Below are 13,533 nucleotides of genomic sequence, written 5' to 3'. Positions count from 1 at the left end.
TGACAAACATCTGGCTCAGATCTTGTGACAGTTTGTTAAGCTGAATCCCAGCTGACGCCATGACTCAGGACTCCAGGGGAACCTTGGTGCACTTCTTAATCTTACTTTTTTGTCTCAGAGTTTTTAAGTGGAATCATGATTCTGGTGAGACGTAACAAATCAAACACAGTGGAATGTGAATCACAAAGAGTAGTGATGAGAGACGAAGAGGTGTGGTAACCCTAGAGAGACAAAAAGTAAAGTAAGTAGAATAAGTGGTACAGTTGAAGCAGGGAAGAAACAAAGGGTGAGGTGGGTAGTAGCATCTGCTGGAGGTTGAAATGCAAGAGGAGCAAGAAAGGTGATTTAGCATGTGGTAAACTAACAGGACAGACACATCCACGAGGAGGAGGTAAATGAGACATTAGCAACCTGCTTAGACAACACAGAAAGAGAAGGAAAGTAGAAAAAGCTGGAGGAAGGGTTTGTGGCTTTAGAAATATGTACCATAAGAGGAGGAGCCTGGGCCTGATCACTGACGCCATCCGTCATACTTGAGGAACGGAGTCTGTTTGACAGCTGGCTCTGTTCAAAGGAAGCAAAGAGAGAATAAACGCCGCTGCCAGCGCTGCCTCTTGTTTGGCTGCCTACATTTACACCAGGTCCAGGTTTTTGACAATGGAAAATTAACGGTTCTCCAGTCTCACCAAAGCAGAGCTGGGCCCTGGCACTTCGCCGTTTGTATCGGGAGTCAGCGACAGCCTCAGATTTAAGTCTTCTGAGAACTCCTGGGTGATGGGTGTTGGTGTGTGCTGTGGTGTCAAAACGGAGGAGGGACCGGGCAGAGATTGAGCCAAGCTGTCGTTATCCTCTTCTGTGATGAGCTCCCAAGACTACCGGCACAACAAAGAGACAAAATCTTGATGTAACACAGATCTTTTGGAAATATACCACTGTAGATGAGTTTAAGTGTGCGTGAGTGGACTGCTCTTTCCCCCCCCCCTCACATTATCCAAGTCCCTGGGCTCCAGGTGCTCGTTCTCCAGGTCTTCACTGATGTGGCGCCTTGATCGGAAAACGCGGTGGGCTTCCTGATGGATTTGCCGCTGTTGATTGTCACTCTCAATCTCTGAAATCACGTCTCTGAGAGAGATTTGGTGAGAAAATATGAATGGAAACCAAAAGTTAATAATCATGAATTAATTCTCCTGTGCAGGATTATTTAGTAACAAGAGCCAAACACTGTTATATTTAGTTATTTCAACAACAATTTACAGTCTATCAGGTGTGCTCAGAATAATGATGATATAAAATATGTCCATCATGTTTTGTCAACCGCGTATACTTTGTTGAAGGATTACTTTGACGAGCGATATGCTCTTTCATTTTACTGCTAAGAGCTACCTCAGAAGGTTAAAAGCATTTCTTCTATCTGTCTCCTAAATATAAAGCTAAGTCAGAAGGCTAGCCAAGGACAAACACATTAGATTACTGACATTCAGTCCATTCTTCTGTCTTCAGTTTTGTGCAAAGCTAAGCTAAGGGGCTTGTTTTTACCCTGTGTGCACTCATTTAGTTTTTAGCAGAAAAAGTGATAAAGCTCAAAAATTGAACTTTTTAAAAATATTGTAATTCATTTTTTCTTTTTAATATATCTATATAATTAATAATAATAATTTCCCAATTAAGTGGAGACATGGAATATGGCATTATTGTGTGTATAGAGAGGGAATTTGTGTATATTTTAAAATGTCCAATTATAAATTTTTAAAGGAGTGTAACGTCTACAAATAGGAATAACTGTGGCCGACGCCAGTTGTTTTGATGTTAAAAAAAACAACAAAACAAAAACATCTTAAATAATATTTTTGAAGAGTATTTCCTCACTAAGCTTGCAGTACATGGGCAAAAATCCTCAGACTTTAACACTGTGATTTTTTTCATGTATAAAAACCAACAGTGACATGTGAAAAGTTCGAGGCTGTATTAGTGCGAGATCAGGCGTACACGTTGGAAGGCCGTTTCCACTGTGTAGTGCGGTTGTTGTGGTTTACGTAGTAGGTGCGTCCCAGGTTGTCCACTTTTTCCTCCCAGCCTTGAGGCAAAGGAGGCAGCAGCTGCTGGGGTCGCTGGGAGCCTGAGTCAGCAGACTCATCCCAACCCTGAAAGACAGTATGGTTGAAGGGTAGTATGGTAGGTTTAAGCCAAAGATCAGAAAGAAGTACATTAAAGATTTAGCTGGTTATATTTTTCTGCTGTTTTTTTTGTTTTCATGTTTTACTAAACATTTACTTAATGCCTGTGTTTCATAGCTGCCAGCAGGCAGGTGTATCTATGCCTACAATCCAAGACGGAGCTGATGTTTAAGCAACAATCTCACTCGTAGTGTTGGCAATTTTACGCTTAATTTAATACGTAGGCAGAAAAAAGAGCTACTACAAAGGAGAAAATAAGCATTAGTAATGAGGCTTTAATACAATGAAAAAGAAAAAAGAAATACAGACAGTCGGGGGGGAAGGGAAATTTTTTGCAGTATGAACACGAGGGGTGCCATTTAAGCTTTCACGCTTTGGCTGCTAAATGTCATCTTATCTGTGAAGCCTTTCGCTCTCTAGCTCTCTTCCACACATCCAAGAACACATATTAAAGTAGGAAAAGCTCAATTTTCTCCAAATAACAGGCCACATTGTAAATGTTTTTTCCAGACCCTGACCTGGAAAAGACTTTTACCAGATGCTGGCAGTGAGCGGCTTCCCAAATTCTCAGAGAAATAATAAAAGAAAAAAGAAAGATGCTCTCACATTACTTTTGGTTCACAGTGGGACATTCACTTTCAAGCTTAGAACTATGTTGCCTTCATGTGGCAGAAAGGAATAACAGTAGAATCTGGTTTGCTTTTATTGTGGAAAAAACAGTCCAAAGAATGTCTTAGGTAATGCAAAGTCAGCAGTTTATACTAACAACAGAGGATTAGACCTTACCTCAGCCTCCTCCCTCATGTCTCCCCCCTCCTCCTCATGACCTCCTTGTTTGGGCAGATAGGCCATCTTCAGACGCAGGTAACCCTTCACCCTGGACTTGTGACTGAAAGGAAAACATCTGCTTTAAATACTTCCTGCTCATTAGTCCTAGTTGGAATTCAAAGTTCAGTATTTAGCTGACAGCCGCATGAAGTTATCGTTGTCTAGACTCCAATATGGCCAGAGTCTAGACAGTGTTGTGAACCAAGATCTAAGTTTAATAATGTGTCACTGTCTACTCCACTTGCTAACAGGGGGCAAACTAGACAGACACAAAAAAGCAGCTACTATTTGCCATCTACGTTTTCTCATTTTATATCAAACAAAGCCAAAACTGACCTTCTTGGCCGCAACAGGAAGTCTTTAAACGTGTAGGGCCGCTCCATGGCAGGATCCTCTGTCTGCAAATAGAGGAGGTTTTTGCTGACGGCATTTAAGTGAACACAAGCAAATACACATGTTGCGATATCAGAATATCACAGTCGCCAGCTTTCAACAGAGGGTACAACCCTCTGCACAGACATCCCAGGATCATTATGCAATCCTGAGCTTCTCCTGTTACATATTGAGCAGCCTTTTGTAATTCACAGCAATCTCACACCGCTCTCTGACAGGGCCAAACCAGTCCGTGCTGGCTGCTCATCGCATAATGCCCTGTGAGATACCGCTGAGGCCAAAAGTCAGTTTTCATATTTAAAAGAAAATGCTGGAAAGTTTTGTAAAAGGAAAAAGAACATGTGTGAAAAGTACCAGTGTCAAGTTTCCAAATAATGGACCTCAATTACAGTCAAAACACTGGTCTCAAAATATTAGGTGGGGCTCCTCAAAGCAGGAATATGAAATAGATTGGAACAAAATTCCAAGTCAAAATATTAGGGGCAGTATTAACATAAAATAATATCTAATATTAATTTTATCAATCAAGCTCCCATTTAGGATGTTTTCCTTGTGGACTAAAGCAAGTTCTGCAGACACTTTTCAGTCCATGGAGCTCCACTCTGTCCTCCTCCAATCTGAAGAGGTTAAAGTCACAGGGAGGCAACTCTGATGAGTCAGGTGAGTAGCGAATAAGATGGTGCACAGTTCAAGTTGTTTATAATGACTGGTCACCCATAGTTTGAGGTCATTATGGACTCATAGACCTAAATCTGGCCTCAGTGGAGCAAACTGTGAATGTGGCAAAAACGACCAACGAGCTCACTACCTAAGCTGCTGTCCTAACCTTGAACATCAACACCCTTTCAATGAAAACACTGTTCGGTCTCCAAGTTGAGAATCTCCGGAGATTAGTTCTCATCAGCCTGATGATAATCCTTACTACAAACGTCAGCTCAGTTTGAGACAGAAATGCACAGTAGTATGGATGTCCTGGCAGTTTCACGGTCCCATCTAAAATTAGCAGCAGCACTGCAAGAAGTCCAGAGGTGCAAAAGCAGATGACTTTAAAGGGGAAATTCCAATCATACATGGTTTTTGATTTGCTAAACTTTCAGACCTCACGTGCTTTTATTTATCTGGTCTCACCACATACAACACAGAGCCCGGTAAAAAGAGGTAGTTGAGTGTGGAGCCTGCTTAAATACAGACGACCAAGAAAAAGAGGAATGGCGTTGTCCTGTTATTTGCTAAGAGGAGGTCACGGTTCCATAAGGAAAATGTAGCTACCAGATGGACTCTGATGAGTCAGTATTCATGTCCTGTTTCATGAAAAGTAAAAGGACATTTACAAGAAGCTATTACGGAGAAAGGAGACATGACTAAGTTATGCCCAGTAACTATTAATTAAAAACAAGCCTTGGTTTGTTTTGTTTTTTTAGCATAAGTCACATCAGGACTAAATATTATCCATGTTGTCCCAAGGCTTCAACTCTCAACGTGACTCAGCTGTAAGCTTTTATCTGCTAATAATTTCCTGGGCCTGTGGGACCCAAATAGGGCATTAATAATTAACCCCAAAAACTTTTACTGATAGGCTTTTAAGGTCGACAACTAAGACAGAACTTTAGGGAGCCACAACCAAGCTGGCAGCAAAGCTCCCAAATGTGCAGAGGTGCTGCTGCTTCAGGATGATTTGTAGGTCTCTTAAGCCTTTTGCACATAAGAGCTCTACTCAGTTTTGCCATTTTCACAAGAAGCAACTTCAAACGTGTTCTCTGTGCAGAGTATGCAGAGGACAGAAGGACATCAGACGCGAGACAACTACCTGGTTTACTCTTGCATCACACCGACTTACTACTTAAGAAGGTTTTAAAAACAACAACAACCAAAAAAAAAAACATTTCTTGTCCAGTCCAGCTGAACAGTTGCAGGTGTGAGAATGGCTTGTGCTTGCATCAGACCTCAACTGTAAAAATTCCCAAGCACCCTGATTCTGCAGGTCGATGTTGTGTGTTTACATGCTAGACAGCCCGCTTTCCCTTTCTAATACAGAGAGCGCTGTTTAATCACAACAGAAGCATTACCTGTGACTAGCACGTTCTCACACTCAAGATGGGAAAACACAAACAAACTCCCTCCCTGACCTTCACAGAGGTTAATCAGGAACAGCAAAATTGTAGATAAGAAACAGCTGAGCATTCAAAACAGTGCTAAACCAGCCAGAGTGTCCACACGCACTCAAGCTTTACACACATACAGACGTAAATAAATGACAGCAGAGATGTAAATAACTTACTGGCAGATGACTGAGAGGAACATCAACTTGCCCCAGGAAATCATCTCTAGTCTAGAGGGAAAGAAAAAGGTCACATTTAGAAGCTGAAATTCAAAAAGAATGACTTTTTGTTTTTGTTTGAGTGTGTCTGTGAAAAGCCCGAAGTATCATTAGGGATAATGAAGGGAAAACCACAATGTTGAGGTAAAAATCACCAGATTATCCAGCAGCATTTTGTATGTATTAAAGACAGGTGGAAAGAAAGGCAAAAAGAAGTTCATTTCATGGACAGCCCCATCCAGAAATACAGTGACCTCCAGCCTAATTTGTGAACACATGTGGAAACCTGAGAATCTAAAGTTTAAAGGCAGTAAAGAAAAACTGTTCAAGTATTTCCACGCGGTCTTACTGAAAACAATTGCACTTGATTAGTTATGATTTAAGATCAGCTTCTCTATCAATCAGGACAGATTTCCACATGTGTCCAGACAGAAGGTTCAGAGCGAGATTTATTTATGGACAGGCCTTTTGCAACACTTTATGGGAGAAAAACCTGCGATCCCAGCAAGGAAAAAAACATCTACAGCCACCAGATAAAAGCCAAATCAGCTGGACAGAGGGAGAGAAGGGCAGATGTGACCACAAGGAAAAATTTAAAACAGGGAAGGTTTGTGTCTGAAATTTAAGAGGCCCATAGATTTGTCCGTTACAGAGTATGGATTACCTGTCCGAGATGGAAAAGCCCATTCTTGGAAGTAGCCTGTGTGTAGGACACAACTGATTTAGACAACAGGCATAAACTAACTGATTGACACACAAGCTGGGTTGAATGATGCAGTGACAGATTTACGCAAAGACAACTACAGTAGTGCAACAAAAAAAACCTACTGACTGTCAATTATACGCTCTCCCACTCACCACAATTACAAAAAATTAAATTAAAAAAACCTTCAGTCTGTTTTCTACTTTAAAGACTGATTATTGTTAATGTACAACAGAGGACATTTTCAACATTGTTTCCACAACTTTCACACGTGCCACAAATTCCAGGTAAATTAAGTGTGGGGAACACTGTATATATGCTTATTCTGACAGTAAAATGTGATATTTATGGCTACTTAACTTGAAATCAGCAAAAAAAAAAAAGTTTTCAGAAGGAATAAAAATCAAAAACTGACTTAGTTCTGAAAACAGTATTATACCTCTGGATGAAGAATAAGAACAAGCAGAATTTAAGCCTCTACAGAATAGACTGCATGGCCTGGAAAGGATTTTTTCACACTGATTTGAGGTTAAGGTGTTTAAAGATTTAAAACAAAAAACAAACCAAAACACCAGCTTATTCTGATAAACAAAAGAAAAAAGAGCTGTGGAGTGACTGCACTGGGCTCCCACCACAGTTAACCGAGCTGGAATTCAGTAGTGAAAAGGTTACAAATGAGTCACATAAAAATGATGACTGATTAACGCACAGGCATGTAAGCACACACACACACGAACGTATGTGAAGTCACTCATCCTCGCACGTCCACCCACCTCCACTGAATAACACACTGTAAATGAGCCCTTCTTGGAAAACAGGAGTCACTACTGTGCAAATTACCGCAATGCATGCTTTCAATTTCTAAACCAACCAAACTAAACGATTCACTTACTGTTAACATAACTCATTTAAAGCAGTCCGACATAAGATTCCTCCAAGTTTGAGAGAGCATCAAAAGCAAACTTGACCACAGCATAACCACAACTCTTTTACCACATGATCACATAAACAGCAGTAGCACTGTCACTTCCAGTGTATGATATAAGCAATTGCAATGATATTATCACATGGAAAACAACACCTTCTGCAGGCAAACCTGTTTTGTTGTTGTTTTTTTAAATGTCACTAACCAAAACAAGCATTTCAGCTCTGACCTTATATACGGAGTTGGATTTAATTACAGAGTCATTAAGAGGTCAGATTTGAGTCTGCAACTGCCTCCCAGGACCAGGTTACACTCTGAGAGTGCGACCAAAGACCAACAGAAGGAAGTACGGGTGGACAAAGAGGGGTGGCTTGAGGTATGGGAAAAAAAAAAAAAAAAAAAGGGAAAAAAAAAGAGGAAGCTAGCCCAAAAAAGTTTGAAAACTGAACACGAGTAGGTCACCGAAACAATTGCTTTTCACACGCTTCTAATTTTACTCTGGCAAGTTTGGATGAGAATATAACCATTTCAGAGATTTGTGCTGAAATACCACTGCAACATCTGTGGATTACAAATGATTTTGTGGTTCTCACAGCACCAAAAAAATGATAAAATTAAATAAAATTAGAAAAAAAATAAAACCCTAAATGTCGCCTGCAGCAACATCTCTCTCTGACCCTGTAATTAAATCCAACAAGCAAAAGCACCCAGACAGCGGCTTTCATGGCCAATGTTTATAGGATATTTTGCTCTTCACTTCAATTCACATGTAATGAACGAGTAAAAACCTAATCTATTGTCATTCCTAAACACACTCCAATCTTTCAAGACTATAGGAAAGCAGCTAAAGTGCTAAGAACTGGAAATGCTATGAAGCTACAGGAAGATGATGACAAGATGGTGACAGGGTGTTTACAACAAAGGGCAATCTGGAGCAAGTCCAGGCTGGCACTGAGGTTTAAAAAGGCTGTCTCACCTTCTCAACAGTCTCCCTGCTGACACAACTGTATTACAATACCATGCAATTCAGAGAAGTCCACGCTGTCAGAGAAAAGCCCTTCGCAACACAAGTGATTTGAATGCCTCTTACATGCTATCGGACCAAAATAAAAAGTGTGCCCTCACCCCACTCGTCCACAATCTTGCCTCAGGTAAATATAGCCAGCCTACTGGCCTCCAGGAGCTCTCAATGAATGGAAACCGAGGGGTACTAAGGCAGGGCTGTAACGAGGGCATGGCACGGAGGCATAGCCATTTGCAGCTAGTCCATCTGGTGTGCGCACACACAAACACACACACACACGTCATCCCAAGCCCAGTTTTAAAAAGGGGCAATCCAACTCCAGGCAATCAGTTGGGGAAGACCTGTCATTATGGTCTAATTGGGGACTTCCTCGTTGCTTGAGAAACAGGATGCCATGGAGTCTCACATCACTACCATGAGGGGCGAAGGAAGAGGTTAATTTTTCCCACTAGATCTGAAAACGTTTTCTTTCTTTTTTTTTTTATCCAAACCTAGATTGTCTATATCAACACCACCCTTGCCCTTTTCATCATCACCTTTGCTACTGCATCTTGGCATCTCCTTTTTCATCACCTGAATAATGCGAAGTCACTGGCAGGACTGTGCATCACAGTATCTGCCTGGATGCAGACTAAGCTCAGTCAAACTGAGTGGGAAGAGATATTCTTTAGCCGACTGGTCACAACTTCTACACATACAAGCAAGCAGAAACCGATGAGGTGCAATAAACTCAAGCTGATGATTAAATGCAAAAAACTGCAGTTCCTGGAGTGGCCACTTGAGGCTAGCTCCAAAAGGGAAAAAAAGCATGTTTCTACTTTTACAAATAACCAATCTGGTTTGTGGCGGGGGAATCTTTGGGGTTTTGGGGGGGGTTGACTCAGATGAATGAAATCAGTGGTTTGGTCAGATGAACTAAAACATGATATGAGCAAATATCTTCCTGTTTAGGCGGTCCTTCCTGGAGCTAAACATCTCATGATAAACCTACATCCTGCTGGTGTAAACCTCAAACAGTCAATGACGGCCCTATCATTTAATTTCAAAATCGACTATATTTAATTTTAGGCTAAAAATTGAGTTTACAACTCCAAAGTGCCATTTAAAAAATAGCTTAAAAGAAACATCTAAAACGTTCTACATCGAAAGTATTTAAAAGTTTAATAAATAAACAGCAATTTGGGTAACTCGATACACTGATTATAGCATTCTAGCACCAGAGTTGGACATATGCATAAGACTGGAGAGCAACACCAAAAGATTTCAGGCTTTGAGGAAACCGACGCTGCTTGTGAAACTTTTTGATCATTGTTTGGGCTGCACTGACATGTTAGTTCTTAATCGCCTGCTGAGCAGCTGCAACGATTCACATCCATACCAGCCAAGAACTGGAGAAGACATGCCGCTTGCCTGCTTTCAAAACCAACAAACACGCTCGAGGTAAACTAAAAATAGACACAGCCAGCTCTTAAAGAGTGCTGACTGCACTTAAGGGTATTATCAAAAACCCCAGTGTCGCATTTCTGTGAAACGGAAGGCAACAAGTGCATGGGAACAAATTATCCATTCATCCATTTCTTGCACAACTAAACTGGCTGACGTGTGTGAGACTTTAAGTCGTTCTGGTTATGAAGTGAAAGAAAAGCAGCATGTGTGATTTAGATCAGCAAGGTTGTCTGGGATTTTTAGGTCCAGGAAAGTCACCACCCTGTATCAGCACCACACGGATCTCTCCCTGTCTAGCCTATATTCTTAGTGTTAAATAGTACTTAAGCAACCACTGCAAATTAGATGTGTTAGACTGGCTTTTTCATTTGTTATGTCCATGACAGTGCTGGACCTCACCCTTTTGGCTACAAGAGGAACAAGCCAAGTCATATTAAACTAAATGTCACATGCCACCCACTATTTTTGGATTTGTTTACTATTCATTCTAATATCAGTTTCTCTAGGAACATTAGAACAAGTCTATAAATGTTACATAACGCTTTTGTAATTCAACAATTTTTCACCAAACATTTCAGAGGCAGAGTATGCTTCTACTAAACTTTTCCACACTCTTTACCTTGGAATTACTTGTCGTTGCTTCATTGCCAAAGCTCACATCCTGATTTCCACCGCCACCCGGGGTAAAATATATCTTCAAATGTGGCTGCCTTCTGGGATTTTCCCCACTAAAGTTTAAAGTACAACCATCAGGTCTGTTTCTTGCTTCTGTCTCCACATCTGTTTCATTCTCGTCTATAGTCTGACTGTCTGCACCACTTTTCTGATTATTATTTTCCACCAGCAGCCTCTGATGAGACGAGCTTCTATGTAATCGAATTCTAGGGTAGCGCACCCTATGGCAACCTCTTGAGCTGTTGGGTCCAGCATCTGTGCATTGTTCTTGTGATGGATCATCCGGTTGTCTGCCCTGCTTCTGATCCTGGCTCTGATTTTGCTGGAGCTGAAACACTAGCCTCTGCTTTGTGCCATTAACACCAGAGGACTGGTCCAGGCTTTGCTGCTGGACAGACCAGCCGGTACCGCCATAGGGAAGGATTCTGAAATGCTGGACATCAGAGCCGTCAGGAGAATTCCTCTGGATGTAGATGGCACCAACACTGATGCCAGGCTGGCGTCTGTTATACGTACAATGACTGCTGGAACCAATACTAAAGACCCTGCGCTTGGGAAGGTTTGGCTCCGCCAGAGAAGATTGCACACTTAAAGAATCAGGGCTGTAGTATGGAGGAGGGGACTGCCGCGGAAAGTTAGCTTGACTCTGTGGTTCGGTATAGGCAGGCGCAGGTCCTGGAGGAGTATAACAGGGTGGTGGGACATCATCAGCATGACCACTGGAATCTCCATTACTGGATCCATTGGAGCGCTGAAGGGAGATGTGCATGGATGAGCTCCTAGTAGGACGTGGCTCAGTGTAGGCGGCAAGCTGGGGTATGAACATGGAGGAGCTGCGTTTAAGCGAAGGCTCAGAGTGGAAACCAAAAGCCGCCGACGGGACGTGCTCCGTAGCAGAGTCCTGGGAAGGCCTCGATGCTGGACGTGGCTGCACGAGGTGTGCCGTGACCCTATCGTCGTCTCGCTGCTGCACCTCAAAGTCTCCTTCCAGTATGTCCGGGGCTGTGTTACTGTGTCCTGAGCCAAAGTACAAACGCAGACGCTGTGCCATTTTCACCCCACGTCCAAATCTCCCGTTGCCTCTCACTTTCTTACTGAGTGGCTGCTGGTTCTCTCCTCTGGCTCTTGCCTCAGTATCCTAACTGTTGCCCACTTCTCCTTTGGCTAGACAACTGATCCTCTTTTCTTCCATTCCCCCCTCCCCTCTCCCAGCCTCTTCCGCAACTTTCCTTCCCACACCAAGCTGAACTGAGAAAAGAAGTACTCACACCACAAAAGCAAAACAGCCACTGCAAAACAGCTGACAACTTTACACAACGCACTCAAAGGAGAGGGAGAGTGAGGGCTGATGGCTACGAGGAGGAGGGTGGGGGGGTGGTGTTTTTTAAAAAAAAAAAAAAAAAAAAAAAGGAGAAAAAAAAAAAAAGAAAAAAGGAGGAGGATCCCTGTATACCAGTCTCTTAGCACCATCAAGCACTAGCGACAGACGGCAGAAATAGCCTGAGCCAAGTGACAGCCAGCATTCCCGACATGATTGGATATGAGTGGCCGGCACTCCTGGTTTCCGAGGTGACAGTGGATTGCCTGGCAGTCACGTGACTACAAATGGCCCTGCCATCTCCTGTTACGACCCCATACTGCCCTCACGTAGCAAATGAGCCCCCCCCCAACGACCCCACCTACATCCTGCTTGCTTACTCCTATCCATCCTCCGCTCTATTAACATGAACTTTTTCTAACCCCGCCAATTCCCCTGCCTCCACATCTCATTAATGTCCTTTCATCTGGCTTCATGAGTTTTTAAACTATTTTCTTCATAATTTAAACATCATCTGGAATTTGATTTAATTTGCTAAAATTGATATCTCAGTAAGAGTAGCTCAGTTTCCCCAGAGTAGCACTCAAATATCAAAACACCACTCACCAAGAGTACACCTGTTAAATTAAATCGTAACTCATTCCTTTTTCAATATTGTGGCTTATATTATTTAACAAAAGAAGTTCCCAACGTATTCATCTTAAATACAAGTCATTTCGTCTTTTGACTGTGGATTTCTTTGAATGTAAAAATAAGTTAATAGAAACTTAACTAGAGTGACAAATGGCTGAACTACTGCATGCTCACCTACAGAAACGTTCGTCTATCGTTGACTAAACACTCTTTTTGGATCAAACTGAACTAAATGGCGAGCAGCTTTGGATTTTTAGGGAGGGGTGAAAGTTCAGCAATGTGATCAAAATGGGAAAGCTGGATAAAATTAGAGCATTATTACGAAAAAGAGTGCAGCAATGTTGGCAATGCCAGTCAGCTGTTTATTTGCTCCCACTCAACTCCTTCGGCATTGAACGGTTCCAATCATTCAGTGCTGCCTGCAATCAGCCTGTTCTGGAAAAGACATGCTGTGAACTGAAGGAGCAGAAAGAAATGGAAGGGAAAAGGAAAGCATCAATAACTTCTAGATTCTAGATTCACAGCAAGGTTACTTGTTAATTGATCACCAATTGCCATTTGGTGCCAATCATGTCAAAAATTCAACACCAAGTCTGGAGCATATAATTTATCCTGTAATGTCTTGCAGCTTGGAAACAGAAAAAAAGAAGCATAAGGAAGTTGGTGCTAAAAATGGATCAAGAAAAAAAAAGTGAGATTGAGAGTAAAGAGCAGATTATCTGACAGATCACAGAACAGCATGGTCCTCACTCGGAAAAGGCATGTCTACTTGAAACAGAATAAACATGCAATGCCTGCCATACACAGCCAAACATTTGACGCTGCTTTTATAGGTCATTCCTTTTGCATCCAAAAGCAGTCCGAGACACAACTTGGCTGTGATCCTAGCCTGTAATGCTGAATGAAATCATGCACAAATTCTAATGCCTAACTCCAAGTTACAACACAGAAAAAGACGCTTTGTTTGCAACATACTGTACATTAATGTAAAAAAGCTCCTACAATTTGATTCACCACAGCATCATCATGTGAAAAAGTGGGAGTTCGACTACTTTGCCCTGAAGCCAGAGTTAGTGGGGGAGTCATCCGCCTCCGTG

The 13,533-nt window shown here is 42.0% G+C and overlaps 1 protein-coding gene across 11 annotated transcripts in view; it reads right to left on the bottom strand.

The window, feature by feature from the left end:
- The window catches only part of nedd4l (NEDD4 like E3 ubiquitin protein ligase), a 41,700-nt gene that overhangs the window by 16,957 nt on the left and 11,210 nt on the right, over positions 1-13,533 (bottom strand). For 3 of the 11 annotated variants that reach the window (XM_085279832.1, XM_085279833.1, XM_085279835.1), the window contains exons 1-8: positions 10,430-11,700; positions 5,674-5,724; positions 3,339-3,400; positions 2,961-3,063; positions 1,987-2,141; positions 987-1,122; positions 687-872; positions 487-564 (exon numbers count right to left, since the gene is read on the bottom strand). In XM_085279832.1, coding sequence (XP_085135958.1) covers positions 487-564; positions 687-872; positions 987-1,122; positions 1,987-2,141; positions 2,961-3,063; positions 3,339-3,400; positions 5,674-5,724; positions 10,430-11,536 — 1,878 coding nt within the window. In that variant the 5' untranslated portion in view covers positions 11,537-11,700. Of the gene's footprint in view, positions 1-486; positions 565-686; positions 873-986; positions 1,123-1,986; positions 2,142-2,960; positions 3,064-3,338; positions 3,401-5,673; positions 5,725-6,376; positions 6,415-10,429; positions 11,843-13,533 lie in introns of those variants that run through there. The other 8 variants (XM_085279837.1, XM_085279838.1, XM_085279840.1 and 5 more) reach the window with 6 other exon arrangements.

This window comes from Mchenga conophoros, linkage group LG7 (assembly GCF_057382185.1).
Source record: "Mchenga conophoros isolate Kocher_MC1m ecotype Shallow Benthic linkage group LG7, M_conophoros_male_GT1.1, whole genome shotgun sequence".
In the NCBI taxonomy this organism is placed as follows: Eukaryota; Metazoa; Chordata; class Actinopteri; order Cichliformes; family Cichlidae; genus Mchenga; species Mchenga conophoros.
The sequence above is the reverse complement of the archived record's forward strand: the minus strand, read 5'-3'. Positions and strand labels throughout refer to the sequence as shown.